Source organism: Microcebus murinus, chromosome 6, assembly GCF_040939455.1.
Source record: "Microcebus murinus isolate Inina chromosome 6, M.murinus_Inina_mat1.0, whole genome shotgun sequence".
Taxonomy (NCBI): Eukaryota; Metazoa; Chordata; class Mammalia; order Primates; family Cheirogaleidae; genus Microcebus; species Microcebus murinus.
In genome coordinates this window covers 24,999,437-25,021,917 of record NC_134109.1, presented here as the reverse complement: position 1 = coordinate 25,021,917, position 22,481 = coordinate 24,999,437, and the positions used below count along the sequence as shown (strand labels likewise).

Sequence of the window (22,481 nt, the reverse complement as noted above, 5' to 3'; positions counted from 1 at the left end):
CCAAGTGACTGACATTGTCCCAGCACTCACTATTATAACCAAAAAAAGGAGTATAACTCCTGGAACTATTAATAAAAGTCCAGTTCTTTACTTCACAGGACTAGAGTTTAAATTCTAAATAGATGTTTTTGCCTCTAAACCAAACTCAAGACATCACCCTGATTCAACAGAAATAGATCCAGGCCATTTGCATCTATTACACTGGCCATCTGGATACTCACTCATCTAAGCCAGAAGGGTCTGGCCTGAATATTGCACTTTGGAAATTCAGACAGTTGTGTCTAATTCTCCTTAGGAGATGCCCACCAGAAAGAAGATGAGACAGTTCAGAGTATTGGCTCCAGTACAATATGGGCTGAGCAAATGGAAAGAGAGTTGGGAGATATATATATATATATATATATAAAATTAGCCAAAGCATGGTGGTGCATGCCTATAGTCCTAGCTACTCAGGAGGCTGAGGCAGTAGGATCACTTGAGCCCAGGAGTTTGAGGTTGCTATGAGCTAAGCTGACGCCATGGCAGTCTAGCCCAGGCAACAGAAGTGAGATTCTGTCTCAAAAAAAAAAAAGGCACTCTGGGAGGCTGAGGTGGGTGGATTGCTTGGACTCAAGAGTTCAAGACAGCCTGAGCAAGAGCGAGACCCTATCTCTACTATAAGTAGAAAATAAAAATTAAAAAAAAAATAATAAAAGGCTATATGGGAAGTGATCCTCAAAAGCAAAGCCAATGAGAATTTGGGATCTGGCAAAAGATAAATTTATATATTCATCTGCGGCTATATTGTAGGTCCTTGGCTTCTATGTCCAGTGTGATTTTAAAAGAGATCCAAATAGTATTCATAGCTGACATTTATTAAGAATCAAAACATGCAAATGGCATGGTTATGATGCAAGGAGAGGGATGGAGACAGACTTCATGGGCTGCTTTTCCCACAGGAAGTCTAGCCAAAGCTCCCAAACATTAAGAAAGTCCCTGTGCAGCCTCTAATCCTCAGGAACATTACAGAATTCTGGGAGGATTTGTCCTGCCACATGGCCCTGAGCCAAGCCCCAGAACACCCTGCTCACACCCCAGCTGCTCACTTACTATGCCATAGCCAGTGACTTGATAGTGCTTCCGGGTCAGAGGGGCCTCATGATAGTGACTGTGTAAGTTCCGGGAAGTCCTAGAAGTTAGAAGAGAGAAGTGTCACTATCCTGAAGAAAAGAGATGTGGAATGTTTCTTCTTTTACCACGGATATTCAGAGTCATCTGTTAGGATAAGAAAAGTTAGAATCTGAACTATTAAATCCAACATACAGGAACTTGTTTCCTATTTACTCACAAGAAATATCCAGAGAGTTGGAGGAGAGCGATGAGCCCAAACCAGGAGAGACAGATGGTAGGAGCACTAAACTACATGCCAAGAAAGGGGCTAACTTTAGGTGCTGGCGGGGGAGGGGGTGGGGGGATGACTTTCACACATTTAGTAGCTTTGAAGCACTTAGCTGGCCTGACTTAAGAGGCAGGTTTGGGGAGAAGAAAATTAAAGCTTGTAATCTTCATATGCCTAAGATAGGTAACCTCCCCACTCCCAGTTACTCTTTCTACTCCCATCACCAGTTTTTTAAAGTGGAGATCTGTGGGGGATGAGGAAGATTTAATTTAGCCTTTTATACAAACTCTTACTTCTATCCACATGTGATAAATGGGCATTATAACATTTTTGGAAATTTGTGAAAGTAAAATTTAATTACAATAAATAAGTCTTAATTTATTAATGATAAAATGAAATGTACTTAATAATAAAATAAAAATTTTTATTTTAAAAAACCACTGCTAATTGCTTTTATACACACACACACACACCACATATACATACATCTCCTTGATTTTTTTTTACTCTTACCTAATAATTGCAGTGTATAAAATTTTCGTGGGGTTGCTTTTGCTATCTATTGTTTCTGCTTGTTCTTACACATGGTGCCCTATTTCCCTGTGTGCTCTGTTATTTTTGACTGTGTACTATTCACTGTTGCTGAAAAACTATTTATGGAAATGGATAACAATGTCTTTCCCAAAAGAGGACTTAAATTTGCTTTTAGCCAGGCACCTAGGAGACAATACCACTCTAGGATCATGGTCATTTAAATTCATGGCTTAAAGATTTTTGAAACCACCCAGTTGACATGAATTTGAGCTGCAAACCCATGTGAAGATCAACTGGTAGTTTCAACTTCTCAGGACCTAGGAATAGTTCTCCCACAACCCCCCAATATTTTGCTTGGTACCAAAGTAACTTCTGGGGGACAGGTGGATAGGACAGATTTACCTTTACCCTAGCCTTTTGGGGTTCCAAATTTTGTGGAAGGATCTCTTAACACACTGATCACTTTAGGAGAGTCGGGAGCTTTGACTTTAAAACCTCTTCTCTCAAGAGAGCCAAAATGAAAGACCAAAACTCAAGGTTGTGGGATCAAGGCAAAAGTGGCTTGAGTGTCTCACTTATTTCTCTGGATACCCCTTTTCACTCAGATTTTGGCATGGTGACACTTTAATACCTAGTCAGCTTTTTTATGCTTTTAAAAAGAAGTCTCTGTATTATTCTAGCATTTTTAGTCATTTTCAGTGAGAACGTTGGCTAAATGAACTAGCTTGCCATATTCTCAGAAATAGAATCCTACATCTTTCTAAAGGCAGCCACTTAAGAAGCAGCTTTGGGTAACTCAAAATTTTTCCTTTTTCCCCCAGGAAATGGGAAACTGAAAGGTACCCTCAAAGTTCAAAGCTCCCCAAAGTCAATCATCACAGGCAGGCAAAAGCTGGCCTGCTTACTTCATCAACCTTCATAAAATGCTTCTATTCTAGCACAGCAGCTTTGTTCCACTTACTAGAGCCTCATCTAAATCTGACCTCTGTTTATTTCTTAAAAGAACTCTCTACCCTTGGTGCCCATACTACTCATTTATTCAAACAGCAAATTACTTACTCTTTGTGTTCTAGTCGAATGATGTCTCCATGTCTTACAAACTCGACTGGGAAGGAAGGGTCTAGGGGATCTGCCAAGAAGAAACAGGCACTGATATTGAAATCCTTCACTAGGTGAGTATTAACTGAGGGTCTACCAGTAAACAGTTACAGTATGTGCTAGAGTTAGTAACAGAGTGCTGCGAGACAAAAGAGGGAGGCCCCCTAGTGGCCTCAAAGGATTAGAGAAGGGTGTCCCAGAGATAATGCTTGAAAAGGAAGGGGAGCATTTTGTCAAGTCAACAAGTAGGGGAAGATACTAGGAGTATGAAAGAACAAAACTCATTTGATTGATGGCAAATGATTTCACACTGTTAGGGTGGTAGGGGTAGGAAGAAGATGAGGGTATGAACAAGTGGGGCCACATTCTGTATGCCAGGCTGGGAAATGGGGCCTCTTTCTGAAAGGCACTGAAGCCTCCATTGGGGCTTAAGCTGGGAAGCTAAATAATAATATTTTCCTTTTAGTAGTAATAATATAGTCTTCTAAAAATTAATTCCATGCAAATGACCATTTGCTCAGCTCTTCTCAAAATCAAATGTTAAATCCTACAAATTCTGCCAGTGGTTATTTTGTCTCTGGCAATAGACTTGCTAAGTGTGAGGTGAAAAAAATGATGAAATGATGAAAGAGACTATTTCTGTATCATCTGGAAGTCAAGACCCTTCAGAAAGGCAACGACATGGAAGAGGAGCTGGCAATAATCATAGCAACACAAAATTGATCCTTGCAAATTTCTATTCCAAACAGTGAGACATCAACATGCTATAAACAGATTGAGGTCAGGAAAGATAAATTTTCCAGTGCAAATCACTGGCTCTCAAGAGAATCAGAGAGTACAACTGCAGAGATGCCCATTCCTAGGCTGCCTTTTCAGTTCTCTTAAAAAGATTAATTAGCAAGATGACAAGTCAAGTAAGTCAATAAGGAGGGAAGTTTTATTTCATATGGATTTGGGGAAAGGGACATTTATAACCATCATAAACACAATGACCTTAGCCTATAAAGTTCCCACAAAATCTTTAGTCACTTAGGTGAGATGCAACTTTCTTAACTCAGAAGCCACAAAGAATCACAGACTGGGGATATTCAAAGATTTGGTTCACTCCCACATGATTTAGAAATAAAGCTGTTTTTCCCTTGTAACTCCTCATTGTAGTAAAACACTTATGTCTGGCCTGCTGGATCAAAACACAATCAATACTAGTATTACAAAGGAGTAAAAACAGATTGCCAAATGGCATCATAATTTATAGTGCTGAACACAGGATGCAAAGACAGAGGTTGTATATGCCATGTTTTGAGCTTAAAAATGGCAATAAAAGGAGGTAGGACAGCACTCTGGGAGGCCGAGGCGAGTGGATTGCTCGAAGTCAGGAGTTCGAAACCAGCCTGAGCAAGAGTGAGACCCTGTCTCTACTATAAATAGAAAGAAATTAATTGGCCAACTAATATATATAGAAAAAATTAGCCGGGCATGGTGGCGCATGCCTGTAGTCCCAACCACTCGGGAGGCTGAGGCAGAAAGATTGCTTGAGCCCAGGAGTTTGAGGTTGCTGTGAGCTAGACTGATGCCACGGCACTCACTCTAGCCTGGGCAACAAAGTGAGACTCTGTCTCAAAAAAAAAAGGAGTTAGGACAAAGAAGGTGAATTTAGATAAGCAACTGCTCACTTTTCCGCAAAGGCCCAGGAGCAGCTGAGTCAGGACAGGCCTTATAAGCCAGGTGGCATTTGCTGAGGAGTTGCAGAGAATACTTGTGGCATGGGACCATCAGCATGATGATGGGCTCAGAGGGTAAGAGGAAGATGCCCTCTGTTCTCTGCCTAGCTTCAGCAGAAGGCACAGCCTGCAAGTAGCTAGCTATCCGACCAAACAAAGGAAGATGTGGATCTGGCTCTTGCTCGTCACAAAGCCCCAAGAACCACTAGGTGTGCTTCAGAGCTACTTTGCTTGAGCCAGTTAGGGGCAGATCAGCAGGCATCGAGTAATGCTCCAGGCACCAGCCTAGACAAAGTCTAGTCACAGGGCTGTCAGGCCCTCAGAAGTGACTCGGTGCAAGGATGACCTTGGTGTGCTGTACATTAAAACGGGAGCAGCCTCCAGGGGCCCTCAGTTGGGGCTACTCTCCAGCTCCTGGTGGCACACTCAGGTAACCTTTTCCTGGATTAAATCTGAGCCCTGCTCTCAGTCTTCAGAATGACAGCTCTAAGAATGAAATCTTATCTTCTGTTCACTGCTTATCCCCTATGCCTGTAATAGTGCTTAGAAGACAGTAGGTGCTCAATAAATACTTGCTGAAAGGATAATTAAGATCATAAAGATGCTGTCAAAGATGCTCAAGGAAACCCACCTCAGTATCATTCTTTTGGAGGCATGAGCAATGTTAAGGAGGGCTCAGGGTAATAACACAAGAAGCATCAGTTCTTCACCACATTACCTGAGTTCGTATTATGTTTCTTGATAATCCACAGGTTGTTGTAGTCCTTGTGCAAATAGGTGGTGACCTGGGTGGGGGTAGGGGTAGGGGGAGAGGGAGGGAGAAGAGGGAGAGAGAGGAGGGAAGGAGAATATCATCACTATCAGCATAGCTGCCCAAGGACAATCAATAGCAAACCAAAGTTACTTAAGTGTCTTTCACGGGCTGTGCACAATGACTCATGCCTGTAATCCCAGCACTTTGGGAGGCTAAGGACGAGGATCCCTTGAAGCCAGGAGTTCAAGATGAAAATCCCTAGTCCCCTACCTGAAGGGCCTCATTTCCCAACAGGGCTCAGAAGTAGCCCCGATGAGTGAGAGTCTTTCCTTCCTTCTGCATTTAGAGGTCTTGTCCCACAAGAGCATTTTTGATTTGTCTCTTTGTATCTTTCTGCATCTTGTCCTTAAAGTTCGTACCTTCTAGAGGAGGAACCATGTTACCTTGTATAACAGTCTCTAGCATAGGAGGAAGATTTAGTGCATTTTAAAACAGTAGTTAAGATCATGCCTCAAATCGGGGTGATGGGCACACTTACAGCTTTGACTCAAACAGTACAAAAGTAATTTATATAACCAAAACATTTGTACCCCATAATATTCTGAAACAAAAAAATTCACCCTCTTATATTTTCTATAATGTAGTCAAATGAAACTAAAAGCTCCATAAATACCCTGTCCTAGGGTTTCCCACAGCCATTTTGCACATACTGATTTAAAAACAATTGTGTGTATGTGTGTTCACCTGCACACACACATATGTGTAATGCCACATACAATTAATTTAACAGCAAAAATCTGGAAATAGTCTGAAGGTCTAGTAATAGAGAAATAGCATGATAGTATGTCCATGTGATAGAATATTACACAGCCACCAAAACTGTCTCAGAGTAGTTTTCAGCAGTGTGGGAAAAGGCTCATGAAATGCTGGGGTTGAAAATGGCCACCATTTATTAAACGGCCCTGTCCTAAGCACCAGGTATTTAATCATCATTACAGCTCTGTGCTGTAATTTTCATTGCCTCCCCAAGGTCTATGGAACAAAGTCAAATCTACCGTAACACAGGCCTCTCCCCAGTCTGCCCCCACCAGCCTCTCCAACAACCACTGTCTTCTCCCTCTCAGGCACCCTCCACTATAGCCACACCTAACACACCTTAACATGAAAACAGCGTCATTCACTCATTCAGATAATACGCGGGGCTAACCCTCATATGTGCACTTTACATATATTATCTCATTTAATCCTTACAACAAACCTATGATGGAAAAGGTAATATTTATTTTTCCCAATTTAAAGATGAGGATGCTGAAACACAACAAGATTAACTTGTCCGAAGTCACACTCTATATGAAAACAGGATTCATACTCAGATAACCTAGTCTGGTTCCTGGGTCTGTGTTCTTAACCACCATACCTTACTCATCATCCACTCATCGGTCCATGCCAGGTGACGTGCTAGGCACTGAGCCTTCCAGGAGCTAGCAATCAAGTGGCAAAGAGACAGGAGGAAGTGCGTGCTCACAGTTCAACGGGAAAGTGGTCACCATGTAGGTATGCAGAATGTGCGAGAAAGCCTCTCATCAGAGGGGCATCTAATCTATTACCAGGGAAAGGTGGGTCATGGTGGTCAGAGAACAACACCCAAGCTGAAGCCTAAAGAAGCTGAGGTTAGCCACAGGAAAGAGAAGGGTGCAGAAGTGGGAATAATGTTTCAAGCAGGGGGAACAGTGTGAACAAAGGACAGGAAGAAAGAAAGTGAATGGCAACTGTCATGGCAAATAGCTCACTGACCTGCTGCTGGCGAGCGCCAATACCCTCGGGGTAGAGATGCCTGTGGGAGTGCAGGTAGCCAATGGCCATCCGGAAGTTCTTCACAGTGATCACAGAGCCGTAGGCCAGGTCTGGGAGGAAAGGAGACAGCAGAGGGGTGAGCTGGCACAGTGCAAGAGGCTGCCTCTGCCTCGGAAGGACCTCTGGAGCCATGAGGCTCACCAACCCTCTGGACCCAGAACTGCCTAAAGCAGGAAGCACAGCTGCCTTCTCACCCCAGTGAAGTCAACTCAAGAGCAAGTTCACCACAGGGTCTCACTGGCCCTCTCCCCTCCCCTACCTCCTGAGGACTTTGGATGAAGCTGGATGTTAACACTGTCATCATCAAAACACCATATGTAATAGCAAAAGATTAAGAACAACTTGTCCTTCAGTCAAGGTCTGTACATGTATTCAGTGGAGTAAAGAAGAAAGAAGCATTTTATGTCTTCATCTGGAATGTTCTTCAAGATGGAACATTGTGATAGGCTGCTTTTTTACTATATCCTTTTGTATCCCCTTTGGATTTAGTACCATATGAAATAAACTGTTCAATGGTGTTTTGGGTTTTTTTACTCTGAATTAAAACAAAAAGCCACACAGAGTGAACTGCTTCTCAAGAGCATCCCCTCCTTCTACAGGCTCTGGGTTACCAAGAAGCCTCTTTTCCCTACTGCAGTACCCCTCCACCATCCCCTGTGACCGGGCTGCCCCACCATTCACCACTGCACTCAAACAGGTCCCTCACTCCACCAGTGTGGACTACTCCTGTTCTTCTTTATTCATTCAGTTGATCGACAGAATGTATGGACTTGGACAAAGGTGAAGGAGGCTTGCCTGTGGCCCTGGAAGAGCCCTGTCTACAAAGAAGACAGCTTCACATGCTGACAAGTATATGACAACAGGCAAGTGCTCCACAAAGAAGTGACAATGAGTGACATGGCAGGAGCCCAGAACAGGGTGGATAAATTCTCTCCCAAGGAATAAAAAAAGGAAGACTTAATGGAAGAGATGGTAGCTATGTTGGGCCTTTTAAGTAACAAATAGGAATTTGCTCAACTCCACAGCTCCATACTCCTAAGTTCTCAGCCAGGCCAATACCTGTAACCCTGTACACTGCTGACCACTTGTGCTTTTTTTTTTTCACCTGTGCTTCTTGAAACACTTGGATCCCCCTTCGTGACTCCACACTCCCTCATGGACTGCTCTTCACAGGCTCTTTCCTAATTCCCCTCTTCCTGCATTCCCCAATGACCTGACCTTGGCCCTGTTCTTCTCCTCTTTCTACAGCTTCCTTATGAGTCATAGCCACTGCCACAGCATCAATTACTCTTTTACCCAACTGATTCCTCCTTTGACAGTGTCAGCCCCAAGCCTGTTGGCTCCATGGTACAGATTTCCCCAAGCAGCCCAAAGTCAACCTCTCTAACACAGAGCTCAGTACATGTCTTTCCAAACCAACTTTTCCTCCTGCTTCCCTGTTTCTCATTTTGTCCACAGACTTGGAGGGCCCACTGTGCTCTAGGCACCATGCAAGGCACTGAGAAGACTAAATCTAGTACGATGTAGTCCTTGCCTCCAGCAAACAATCGCCTGCACTCAGGTTCTCAGTGACATCTTTCTTCTTCTCTCTCCGTGTCCGACTCCCTTTATGTGCCCGTCTGCCTTACCCTGGTGGCTGCCACCACCGCCCAGCTCAAGTCTCTGCAATAGCTTCCTGGAGGATTTCCCCTGCCTTCCCCTCTCTAGCCATCCTACACTCTTCTACTAGTGTCATCTCCCTACAGCACAGTCTTTCTGGCACCCGCCGGCTCAGAAACCTCTGCCAGGTCTCCACTGCCTGTTTAAGGAAGTCAAATACCTCATCTAGATACCTCAAACCCTCATAACCTGGGCCCAACCTATCTTTTCAAACTTATCTTCTAGTACTTTTCTGCATATAATCTGTACCTTGAGTTGTGCCCTGTCTTCAGCTTTGATCTTGTCATCCTTTCTTCCTTTCTTTCTTTCTTTTTTTTGAGACAGAGTCTTGCTTTGTTGCCCAGGCTAGAGTGAGTGCCGTGGCATCAGTCTAGCTCACAGCAACCTCAAACTCCCGGGCTCAAGCAATCCTCCTGCCTCAGCCTCCCGAGTAGCTGGGACTATAGGCATGCGCCACCATGCCCAGCTAATTTTTTTTTCTATACATATTTGTTGACCAATTAATTTCTTTCTATTTTTAGTAGAGACGGGGTCTCACTCTTGCTCAGGCTGGTTTCGAACTCCTGATCTCGAGCAATCCGCCCGCCTCGGCCTCCCAGAGTGCTAGGATTACAGGCGTGAGCCACTGCGCCTGGCCTCTTGTCATCCTTTCTGCCTGATATTCCCTCCCCTCCCCTCCCCTCCCTGTTGAAACCTGCCCATCCTTCCAGGACCTAACTCTAACACAATCACTCCATGTATCTCTGATCCCTTCTAACTGCCCAGCAGCAGCAATTTCTCATGCCCTTCAATCCCCAGAGCTCTGTGTTCCCTCTCTAAGTACTTCACACATTCGGTCATATCGTGTGAAGATCCTCTACACCAGACTATCTCTGGAGGGTGAACACTTGTTCAATTACTATCTGTGAATAAGCAAATGGATATGAGTCTCAGAATTCTGTGGCAGAAACTAACAACTGGCTCTAAAAGGTCTTGTTCTATAACCAGATTCTGACTCGCCTTCCCACAGAGATGGCTTTGATAGCCACAAAGGAGAAGTTATTGCTTAAGGTCAAAGAGCTTGCTGCTCAGGATGGCTTCCTCTGCACTGTCCTGATGCACTTTCTTTTTTTTTGAGACAGAGTCTCACTTTGTTGCCCAGGCTAGAGTGAGTGCCGTGGCGTCAGCCTAGCTCACAGCAACCTCAAACTCCTGGGCTCAAGCAATCCTCCTGCCTCAGCCTCCCAAGTAGCTGGGACTACAGGCATGCACCATCATGCCCGGCTAATTTTTTCTATATATATTAGTTGGCCAATTAATTTCTTTCTATTTATAGTAGAGATGGGGGTCTCGCTCTTGCTCAGGCTGGTTTCGAACTCCTAACCTCGAGCAATCCACCCGCCTCGGCCTCCCAGAGTGCTAGGATTATAGGCGTGAGCCACCGCGCCCGGCCCTGATGCACTTTCTTGAGTATTCTTACTAGATCTAACTGGTCTTTCTCCCACTTTGCATTACAGGCTAAAATAATCTATCACTCTTGTGTTTTCTAATTCAACTCCCAGGAAACCCCTCTGCCCTTCTACCTTTGCAAGGGCCAAGAGACACTCACGTTCAGGGACGGAAGCATTGTGAAGGTTGTTCCCTGAAAGCCGAGACTGGAAGGCAGAACTGAAGAAACCATCGCCAGGACCACTGTGGGGAAAGGGGTAGCAGAAGAGAGCCAAGTTAATGGAGTGTAAATGTGAATTCTCAGGAGCCCTGGGAAGAGCTCCACTGCTAGTATGAAAGAAGCTGAATCAGAGTGACAGGGTGGCATCATGGGACAGATGTGGGGGATAGAGTCAGAGAAATTGGGGTCCAAATTTCAACTCAGCCATTTACTAGCTCGGAGACCTTGGGCAAGACACCTAACCTTGTTTAGCCTTAGTTCCTCATTTATAAAATGGAGATTTACGAAAAAAACAAAGGAACTCACAAATAATTGTGATTGAATGAGATAATGTATACTAAATGCAGAACACAGTTCTGACACTTCGTAGCTATTTAACATGGAAGCTGTGGCTCCCGGTGTTATAATTTTTAGCAGCCTCACTCCTACTGCACACCCTATTGCCCATCCCTGCCAAGTGTAAGGAACTTTGCTTAGGAATGAGAGCTATTAAGTTTGGCTATTAGGAAACTCTCCTCTTCCTTTAGGTCAGGGTGCTGGCTTTTCTGAGTCCTTGGGATACCCAAGCGATAAAACACAGGGAGAAAGAAACAGGAAAAAGACCCAGGGCCCCGATCATCCTAACTGCAGACCCAGTAAATCATAGGGCCCATCCATGGGCTCAGGGGCAAGAGGAAGACCAGAAGTGAGATGCAGGAAAGGATCTAGCTGTACCTTTTATTCAGCACCATGAAGTGAATGGCAAAAGTGGCCATGTAGAGAGCCAGGGGCAGCACTATGAGGCACAGGATGCGGGCAGTCAGGTGTTTTCCCACTGTCACCTGCAAACAGAAGCCAGCATGGGGTGGTGGGCATATGGGGCTTTTTAGTCCTTATGCCCTATACATGCATTATAGATGTATAAATCATAATTATAAAACATGGCCAACAGGAGAGAAGAATATGTAGAAACCCTAAGCCTTTCTGTAACGCCCACTATCCAAGCACTGCATGGGGATAAACACAGGCCAGCCCCCTGCTGCCTCTCCTGGCCCTGTACCCAGGACTATACTGCTGCTGTACTGCAGACAAGGTGCCACCTGCATGGGCAGTGTCACTGCTCACCAGTTCCCTCCATGTCCCAGTCACTGACCTCCTTGCATGTGCACTCTCCCAACGAAGGCTTCCTATGCTGTGCCAGCCCTACCCAACGCACAGGTAATGCTCCTTAGCTTAACTTCAGGCCCTGGCTTCCTCCCAGAGGTCTTTCTGGATCACCAAAGACTAGGAGCGTGCCCTCCTCTATTCTCTCACAGCACTTGCTGGCTGGACTGTAGCTGCTATTTTCATATTTCTCTCTCTCCCTTGACTCCAAGGGGCAGGAATCATGTTTTACTCATCTGTATATTCCAGCATCTCATGCTTAGTGAATGGTCTCTATATATTTCCTGAATGAATAAATAAACTTGTTGGAAGTTTGGCTCAGAAGCAATTGAGAAGCATCATGACAAAGTAATTGATGCCTCGAGTCAGCCTAACCTAAGAATGAACCCTAGAGCTACCTCCATGACCTTGGAAAGTTATTGACCTTCCTAGGTCTTGATTTCCCCATTTGTAAAATCAGGGTAATAAATAACTACCCACCTCATAGGATTGTTATAAGAGGTAAATGAAATAATGAAATCATTTTACATAGTACCTGACACACAATCAGCCCTTAAAAAATATTATAATAATAAACCCTAAAGGCCCTTACTGGCTTCCAAATATAGAGACCCTGATCAGGAAAAGAAAATTGTGAGCTCAGAAAGTCATCTCATCCATTTTACCTAAGGTCCCATGCACTCAGTGTCTGCCACACAGCTGGCATGTGCCCAGCTCAACAGAATCCCCTGGCTGTGCAGTCCGTAGAACATTTAAAAGACATTACAGAAACAAATGCCAAAAGAGAATTCCAAGCATGTTAGTCCATCCTCTCCCTTTACACCTCTCCAGCCTCTCAGCCAGGCCCACTTCCTGAGCTCCTGCCGTCTGCAGAGGGCAGCTGGGTCCTGCCCACCTAGGACCCAGAACACAGCTGTTCCACCACCTCGAGCAGAGGCAGAGAAAGGCCCCTGGCTCCTGCTAAGCAACCCTTGGAAGCAAAAACATTTCTACAACAAGCACTCGATTTCTTACCAATGAAAGACTGAGGTCTCCAAGCAGATGCCAAAGGTCTGAAATGGTGTTCAACCCCACTTGCAGGATGATAAAGAGGCCAACAAACTTGACCCCTAAAGCACCAGCAAGACTGATGCCAGTCAGGGTGAGCCAGAACCACCAGGGAGCAGAGAAGGGCCTGAAAACCAACAAGATACAAAGTTCAGTTTGGCAGCTGGAACCAAACTCAGAAGCAAGAGCAGCAGTGGGACAGGGCAGAGGTTGGCTGACTGAGAGAGGCTACGCTGTGCCCTCTATCTGGGGGTTCCTAGCCTCAGGAGACCACAGCATGACTTCAAGGAGGATGTGGTCTATGAAACCCCTGAAGGGGCAGGCAGACCACAGTGTAAGGGTGAGTAGGGTATTTTTCTAAGGAGAGGGTCCATATTGTTCCTCACTAAGTATAGGGCTTAAGGCAAACCAAAGCTCATTCTTCACTAGTGATCAATCAAGTAGGAGGAAAGGGAAAATCTAGAGACTCCTGCTGGATTCAGTCAGGCTTCTCTTTTGTGTCACCTCCAGACCTGTCAAAGGCACCATTTATTGAGTGTTTACTATGTACCAGGCACCATTTCAAGTACTGTACACATATTAACTCTTCTAGCCTTCACTACGACCCTATGAGGTAGATCCTATAATTATTCTCTTTCTACACATGAGGAAATCGAGGTACAGAGAGGTGAAGTAATAGGTAGCAGGCAGTAGAGCATAGCTCTAACCCACACAATCGAGTCCAAGATTGGCACTATACTTAAAGCACAGAGCACACTGCACTGCAGTTTTCGGATTATCTGGCTGACTACTCTGCCAGAGTGATTCCTAACAGCCTAGACCTATGGACCTCCAGCTCCTAGCATAGCACCTGGCACATAGTATGTATTCACGAAATGGTAAATGAAAGTGGATGTGGTACAAGCAGAAGACAACCCAAAGCCAGAGTGGGCTGCCAGCCACTGATCAGGTTTGATTAGCATGATGTAGCTTCATGAGCTTGGTCATGGGTAAAACCAAATTGACTTCTGGAAAAGCCTAGGAGGGGCCAACTCTTTTGGTTTGTCTAATAGAATGACTTATTCTACTGTCTCAGAGGCAGAAGGAAAAGACTATTCTGGAGGTAGACCAAACCCTCCAGATCAGCTTTGGAACTGACCAGGGCCTGGAAGAATCCTCTTGACTGGTATGGACCATTCAAGCCAAACTTTACATCCATCATTAGCTCAGGACTAGATCCAATCACTGAGGGCAGGGAAACAAATAATTCCTAGGCAGCATCTACCTGATGCCCTGCCCTCTAGTACAGAGAATGTGAAGGGTAAACTTGTCCTGGGATCTTCTAACTGGTCTTGGTGCTGAGGGGCAGCTTACAAGAGGTGGGTGAGGGAAAGCATTAGGACCCCTCCATAACACCCATAAGCCCCTACCCAATTGTACCCCATTGTAAACATTATAATAATACTCTTGACAAAGACAACTGACATTTTCTCAGTCTTATATATAACATAAAAACATCTATAGAAAACATTTTAAAATCTATTTTTATGATCTAAAATGGACAAACTAAGTTAAAAAACAAACAAAAAGTATGCTTGCCTTAAACTCAGCTTCATGACAAGTCCTCTAGGCACCCACCCTGGCCCTGGCCATTATAGAAATTCTGGAGCTGCCATAGCTTCTGACCCTCCCCACCCAAAGATGGTGTCTCTGACCTGTCGGCGCAGGAGTTGTACTTGACCATGCTCAGCATGGCAGCCATGATGAAGAACATCAGGATGGGGTCAAGGAGGATGTACTGGGACAGAGTGAGGCATCCTGTGTCTGAAAAACATGAGCTCACTGGTGAAAAAGTGGAATCAAGACCTAAAAACCAAATACCCCAGCACTAGGAAACAGTCCCCCTTGCTGCTTAATTGCATGTAAGCACTTGTGCAGTCAGGACTAGATGGGCCATGGAGTCATCCCTCAGGGAGGTGAAAGGCCACAGCTTTGGGATACATCAAAGCCCAGGTATGAGAAGCAGTATCTCACACTGCCTCTAGGCCCTCAATCCAAGAAGGGTTCAGGTAATTCACTCAGAGCATCCCTGAGATGAGGTCTCTTCCTCATTTCCACCACCAAAAAGGAAGTTCTGCCACCCTGCTTATGTAGCCACAAACTATCTGTACCTATGACAGATTCTTATCATTTTATATGATGTCTCTCTTGGTGTGTTTTTTCTCCATACAGGTGCCAGAGTGACTTTTTTAAACTATTTTTATGAGACAGGGACTCACTCTGTCACCCAGGCTGGAGTGTGTGCAGTGGCACAATCATAACTCACAGCATCCTCAAACTCCTTGGCTCAAGGGATCCTCCTGCCTCAGCCTCCCGAGTAGCTGGGACTACAGGCGTGCACCTGGCTAATTTTTTTATTTTTTGAGGAGACGAGGTCTCACTATGCTGCTCAGGCTGATCTCGAACTCCTGGCCTCAAGTGATCCTCCCGCCTCAGCCTCCCAAAGTATTAGGATTACAGGCATGAGCTATTATTGTACCTGGCTATTTTTTTTTTTCACTTAAATCTCATTACATAATGTTCCTGCTTAAACTTTCCAATGTCTTCCCATTTTACTCAGACTAACAAATGCTCACGACAGCTGATCTCCCACCACCCTCTGCCTCACTCACTCTACTCTCACCATACTAGCCTTCTGCTGTTCCTTGAATCCACAGAGCCTTGCACCATGACTATGGCACACACTGTTCCCTGAACACCCTTCCCTCAGATCTTTGCATGGCCTGACCTTTGTTTCACTCAGTCTCCACTCAGAGCTACCTTCGCAGGAGGCTCTCCTATGACCACCTACCAACACAGTATTGATCTCCATCACTCTATCCCTTCCCTGCTTTACTTTCTACCCTGCACTTACTGCTTCAAATGTCACATCACAGACTTAGTAATCTACTTGCTTATTTACTGTCTGTCCCACTAGAGGGGAATCTCTATGAGAGCAGAATATCTCATCAGTGTATCCTCTGAGCCCAAGAAAACTGGCCTGGCACAGGGTAGGTGCTTGAGAAATAATTGTTGAATGAAAAATAAATGACTAAATGAATGAATAACTAAAGAGGGAAATTAAAGATAGAAGGAAAAAGCCAACAATCTTCTACAGAGAGAGCCTATAATCTTATAATATATTTGTCAAAACAAAGCAACATAGCTATCAAAGCAAACCCCCAAAACACCCATGTAAACTGGTCTGGGCTTCTTTAAATGTTAAGCTCCATGAGGTCAAAAATTCACTCCCACAAGAACAAGGCTAGCTACAAGATCAACATCTATGATCAACTCTCATTTATCCACAGAAAATATTTAAGTTCCCCATTTGCTATCCCCTGCCACCCAGCTACTTCTAGGGCATTTGTCTTTGCATTAAGTTGAAATTAGTTTAGGGAATGCAAAATCTTAATATTAACCTAAGAGAAATAAAATTAGAATTATAAGCTTCCTTCAAACACATGTAAACACAAATTTTTCTCATTATGCATTCCACACTCAAATGTGAATAACTTAGAGATGATCTATTCCTTAGGATTACCCCATGCCAACTCTCCCCTCCAAAATATAAAGGCTTGCTATATATAAATATTTAGATATGTAAGTACGACTAGTGAATAAAATGAGACTTGTAATCCATTTTACCTAATCCTAAAGTTAATTAAGAACTGAGCCCAGTTGATGGGACCCATGAACATACTGATTGCCAGCTACATTGACAGCATGGCATCCCATTTCCCAAAAACCGTGGTACGTATAAGACAACTTACCAAAGGTGAGTAGGGCGGCAGTGAGTAGTGCTGCTGGGAGGGACTTGGACAGATCCAGTACAGTGAGGTAGGCAAAGGGAATCAGCCAGGAACCAAGGAATGCACAGAACTACAGGAGGAACAGAGAATAACAAGCTAAGCTAAATATCAGGGACCTGCTTAACTAGAAACAAACTAGTGTTTAAGATGGAGCATCCTGATGAAGGCATGACTTTGGTGAACCAAAATCACTTAGGGTATCTATAAATAAGAAAACAGTGATGTAACAGTGAAGAGTACAATCAAGCAATATATAATATGTTCCCACTAAGCAACAACTTGTGTACCAACATGAAATCAGCAAAGTTTAGCCAGGAAGGTGTAGCAGGACTGCCCCATCCCTGCTAGCTGTGACCCTGAGAAAGTCATGTCTGTGTCTCGGCCTCCTCCTCTGTGTGATATGAAAAATAAGAGTTCCTACCTCATGGGTTAACTCTGAAGATTAAATACACTGAAGTGTTATTAACACACAGAAACGGATAAATATCAGCTTCTATTACAAAATTATAGGTACAAGTTGAGAAAGACCTCTCTGAAGGTACCTAAACATTTCAGAGAATTGTTATTTCTTCCCTGCATCTTTTCTTTAATCACACACCAGAAACCACTGTTTAATCTATAGGATGTATATATTTTGGGTTTGGAAAAAAGATTGCTTAATACCTCAATGTCTAGAGGGTTGCTTTGTTTCTTGTATTTTTTAAATGACTAGCCCTCTTCCACCCCTGTACCTTGCCCATCAAAGTAAATAGACAAGCCCAGAAAAATGTAAAATTCTCATATTTGGGTCATCACTTTTTGCCATCAGAAAACAATATGCTCTAGTGAGAAAGGCTATTATCTTTGGCCTCCTCAATTTCCAAAGCAAGACCATAGTAAGTCAGGCCTATACTCAATTATATATGTGATATTCAAAAGTCATTAGGAAGACACTGAATCACTTAAGAATATGAACTTGAGGGTAGGGGACACTCCTTATTTAATATGGCATGATATGGCCATGCAAATCATTAAATGATTAGCCCAAATACGCACATAGCCATTTATTTAAAAATGCTGTGAGATCCTCAAGGAAAAGGAAACTCACTGCAAAATGAGTTTGCAATGCAAACTTTTCCAAGAGTCCCAAGATGAAGGTCAGTTTCTGTAGGTCCTTCAGCCACAGGCACAGGGTTCCCAGAGAGCTGGGTGTTTTGGCTCTGCCATGTTCCATCAAAGCTGCTGCTGGGAAACAAGGCACAGTGGGCCTGGAGGAGACTACAGCCTCCCTTAAAATAAGACTGGAAAACTCTTTGTGTGCCTGAAACCTTCATGGGGAAAGAAGTAGGAACCTGGTGAGGGTATGAGGGGATAGCAAAATTCTGGGAGACCAAATTTATTCTTCTTTTTTTTTTTTTCAGCCTTGAACTACTTGAGCAATCCTCCTGCCAAGTAGCTATATGCTACCACACCCAGATAATTTGTATGTGTGTGTGTAGACAGGGATGTCTCTCTATTTTTCCCAGGCTGGTCTCATGATCCTCTTGCCTTGGCCTCCCAAAGTGTTGGGATTATAGGTGTGAGCCACCATGCCCAGCCAAAATCTTAAGAAAGGGCTCTCAGGGGTAGGCAAGATGCCAGTGGCTGTGACTGCAGGGAGGAAGAGTGTGCAGTGCACCAGTGCACCAAGGCAATGTCAGTCCTGCAGGAGACTCCAACTGCCTGGGTCCCAAGCTGCTTTCCAACCTGAGGTCTGACGCCGCACACGAGCAGGGGAATAGGTGACAGTGCATGCTTGCTCTGATCTATGTCATATCTCTATTATTCATGGCTTCCACTTCCCTTCTTTTCCACCTCGGTTCTGAATCTCTACATCACAGGGGATGGTCTGATCCTCCTCCTCTCTCTCTACCACCCCAAAGTCCCTATATCTACATCTGCCACCACTCTAGGACTGCCACCTGTAACATTTCTGATTGAGTGTGGCCCCAGGGTTCAGTCAAATCTGTATTGAATAAAAAAGTCTTACTCCTCTCATTCCCATGTAGCTGTGATGCTCATATTTGTCCCCGGGCTTCTGGAACAAAAAGGTACCATCATATCCACTCAGGTAGCCAGCAAGACCTATCAGCATCTGAGGAGAGAAGGAGAACAAACAGAAAGATGAGAGACCTTTGGGAGAAGATTCCTCAGTCCCCTGAACTTCCTTCCAGCTGTACCCACAGACTTTGGCTTCCCTTGACAACTGCCAATAGAAAAAGCTGCCAATGTAACATTTTCTTCTGCAGCTGCTACATAGCAAAGAAGCTTTTGTTTACCGATCTCATTGCTCCAGACAAATCCTCTCTTGTGTTATGGCCAAGTTCTTGGGAACAGTGCAGACTAAACACTTGGGAAGAAAAAAATGCCCCACAATTTGAAGGGCAGAGTCAGCGAGGGGCTCTCTCATTCAGCCTTCTTTCATTTGCTATGAAACATGACAGCAATTGAGATCATTGGCAGAGGCTAATTCCAGAGAGACTGGCCTTTTGAAAGGAAAATGAGTTTCCAAGTCACAGTGAGGAGGAGGAAAAGTGACCAAGTAGCTTTACACCAAGAATAGAGAGAAGGAAAGAAAGTGAGAGAGGAATGTAAATGCAGGTGCATTTTCCCATAGGGGAATAGAAAAAATGCCAAAAGGCCAGATACTGGTTTCTCCTGTTTCCAACATTCCAAAGGAAGGCAACCTTGACACCTTCCAAACCAGAACAAATCAACTATAAACTAAGACTGTGAGTCATGAATCCTTCAGAACTTTTGAAAAGATCAGCCTCTTCATTTCTCAATTTCTTTGGCCAGCAATGTCATAAAATCCTCTTTTGCATACAAGCAACTGGAAGATCAAAATATAAAACTTGCCAGCAAAGGCTTGCTTTAGAAAAGGGGGTGGGTGGTAGAGAAGAATCCCAGAGTCCAGAGGTTAATTTAATATAAAGTAATATAAGGTACTGAAAAGACAGGGTCATCCCAATACCTAGATGAACTAAAACTGACAAGTGACAATCAAGTGGATCCCCCTTCCCACCTTGGAGTACAGGCCTGCCTGTGATGGCCATAAATTTCCAGGCTGCCTGGCTGGTCTGCAGTGAAGAAACATACAGATGGCTCAGATCTTGGTGTCCCACACAGCTCTCTGATCATGGATAGTTCTTAATATATCTGAGCTATATGTGATAAAACCTTCCTTGCAAGGGGTCGTAAGGATTAGAGGTGATGCTATAAGAAAAACATCTAACACTATGCCAAGCACTTAACAGGCACTCAAAATTCAATTCCCTCTCAGTTCCCTTAAGAGTAAAATAGGTCTAAGCTAATTTCCTAACTAAATAATTTATTCAAATCAATAGAAAAAGATGAACAACCCACTAGAAAAACAGAAAATTCATAGAAAACAAAATACAAATAGTTAATAAACATGAAAAAATGTTCAATTTAACTCATAAAGACATGCAAATGAAAAGAGTAATATATCATTTTTTACTCTCCATTTGAGAGGTTTTTTTTGTTTGTTTGTTTTTGTTTTTTATTTTTGAGACAGAGTCACTCTGTTGCCTGGGCTAGAGTGCAGTGGTGTCTGCCTAGCTCATAGCAACCTCCAACTCCTGGGCTCAAGCAATCCTTCTGCCTCAGCCTCCCAAGTAGCTGGGACTACAGGCAAGTGCCACCATGCCTGGCTAATTTTTTCTATAATTTTTAGTTGGCCAATTAATTTCTTTCTATTTTTAGTAGAGACAGTCTCGCTCTTGCTCAGGCTGGTCTCGAACTCCTGAGCTCAAACGATCCTTCCACCTTGGCCTCCCAGAGTGCTAGGATTATAGGCGTGAGCCACTGCACCAGGCCCAATTATGAGTTTTTAAAGTATGATCATACCAGTGCTGGCAATGATGTGGAGAAGAAAGCAGCTTCATACACTGTGTGTGGAAGTACCGATTATTACAGTATTTTTGCAAGAAAACTTAGCAATATCTAACATAATTTTAAATGTACATATTCTTTGACTTTTTAGTTTGGTTGCTGGGAATCCTTTAGACATTCAACTATGCAAAGATGCATGTACAAGGATGTTCACTGTAGTATCTTTCATAATGGCTAAGAATTGGAAATAGAATACATGCCCACCAATTGAAGAGAGATTAAATACTTTAAGGCATGTCTGTGCAATGAAATGATATACAGTCATTAAAAAGAATGGAGTACATCTTTAGGTGCTGATGTGGAAAGAAGTTAAGATATATCATGCTTAAAATACAAGTTGCTGAACAATTGTAGCCTGATCCCATAAAAAGGATTATGTGTGTATATATAATTTGTTCATATGTACATGTATAAAAATATACACACTTATATTTGTATAAAAAACTCCTGAAAGGATATATAAGAAACTGTTAACAAAGCTGACTATAGTTACCTCTGAGGAATAAAAATGCAGTGGAGAAGGCTTTTTGATCTTTTACTTCCTTCAGTACTGATCAAAATTTTTACTATGTGCAAGCATTTCTGTTTTTTTTTAAGTTCCTATTTGACTGGAGACCCAGGTGCACAGGGCTGGGGGCAGGGCTGGGGGCCAGTATGAGGTGGCAGGTATTGTCCTCAGTAGTGTAGGAGAAAAGTTCCTACTTGCCACTCGAAGGGGCTTTTTGATTCTTTGACTAGCTTTGCCTCAGAACCTATAGAAGCCACTTTGCTCTCTACAGTTTCCAACTTGCTCATCATTCTTTTTGAACCAGATAGAACACAGAACCATCGGGAGATAAATTAGGGGTACAGATGGACCACACTCCCTGGGGGTGCCTTAGAAAGAAGCCTCCCTTTTCTCCCCTCAGATATGAGGAAGGGAAGCTTTAAGCAAATTAAATGTATCAGCCAGTTTCTTCCACATGTCCACAGTGTGCTGAGCACTGGGAAACTAAAAAAAAAGGACAGTCAGTCCCCAGCTAAAAGACTGGGCTGGATCGCCTATGAAAAATCTCTTCTATAGGACATCTTGTTCCCAGGCTAGCCCAGTGCAAACATTCCACATAGTCTGTTACAAGATCATGAGGCAGTGTGGTGGTAAGACAGCAGGCTCTAAGCCAGACTGAACCCTTGATTCTGCCACTTACTAGCTTTGTTCCCCATGGCAAACTACTTATCTTATCCCAATTTCCCCATCTGTAAAATGGGGATACAACAATACCTACTTTATAAGGTTTTTCTGAGGCTTACATGACATAGTACTCCTAAAATCACTAGAGTAGACTAAGTATTTAACTGGTCTTGTTTTTAGTGTTATGTTATAAAGGAGGCAAAAAGGAGCATAATATTAGCCTGGTGCAAAAGTAATTGCGGTTTTAGCACTGTCGAAATTTGCTGCTTGATATTGGAATACATTCTTAAATGTGGTTATGTTATACATCATTTTAATGCGCATTTCTTGCTTTATGTTTTTTTGCTAATGACTCATTACTTGCTGTTTATTTTATATTTATTTTAGACTATGGAACTGATGTTAGGCAAAAAGCAAATTCGAACGATTTTCTTAATTGAATTCAAAATGGGTTGTAAAGCAGTGGAGACAACTCGCAATATCAACAACACGTTTGGCCCAAGAACTGCTAATGAACGTACAGTGCAGTGGTGGTTCAAAAGTTTTGCAAAAGAGGCTGGGTACGGTGGCTCATGCCTGTAATCCTAGCAGTCTGGGAGGCCAAGGCAGGCAGATTTCTTGAGGTCAGGAGTTCGAAACCAGCCTGAGCAAGAGCAAGACGCCGTCTCTACTATAAATAGAAAGAAATTAATTTAAATAGGAAGAAATTAA

The 22,481-nt window shown here is 43.5% G+C and overlaps 1 protein-coding gene across 2 annotated transcripts in view; it reads right to left on the bottom strand.

Annotated features, from left to right (window-relative positions):
• Positions 1-22,481, bottom strand: part of POMT2 (protein O-mannosyltransferase 2) — a 41,385-nt gene that overhangs the window by 9,201 nt on the left and 9,703 nt on the right. For both annotated transcript variants that reach the window (XM_012742896.3, XM_012742904.3), the window contains exons 3-12: positions 18,675-18,779; positions 16,628-16,736; positions 14,531-14,639; positions 12,804-12,963; positions 11,361-11,467; positions 10,587-10,669; positions 7,280-7,389; positions 5,450-5,516; positions 2,972-3,041; positions 1,090-1,168 (exon numbers count right to left, since the gene is read on the bottom strand). In XM_012742896.3, coding sequence (XP_012598350.1) covers positions 1,090-1,168; positions 2,972-3,041; positions 5,450-5,516; positions 7,280-7,389; positions 10,587-10,669; positions 11,361-11,467; positions 12,804-12,963; positions 14,531-14,639; positions 16,628-16,736; positions 18,675-18,779 — 999 coding nt within the window. The remainder of the gene's footprint in view (positions 1-1,089; positions 1,169-2,971; positions 3,042-5,449; positions 5,517-7,279; positions 7,390-10,586; positions 10,670-11,360; positions 11,468-12,803; positions 12,964-14,530; positions 14,640-16,627; positions 16,737-18,674; positions 18,780-22,481) is intronic.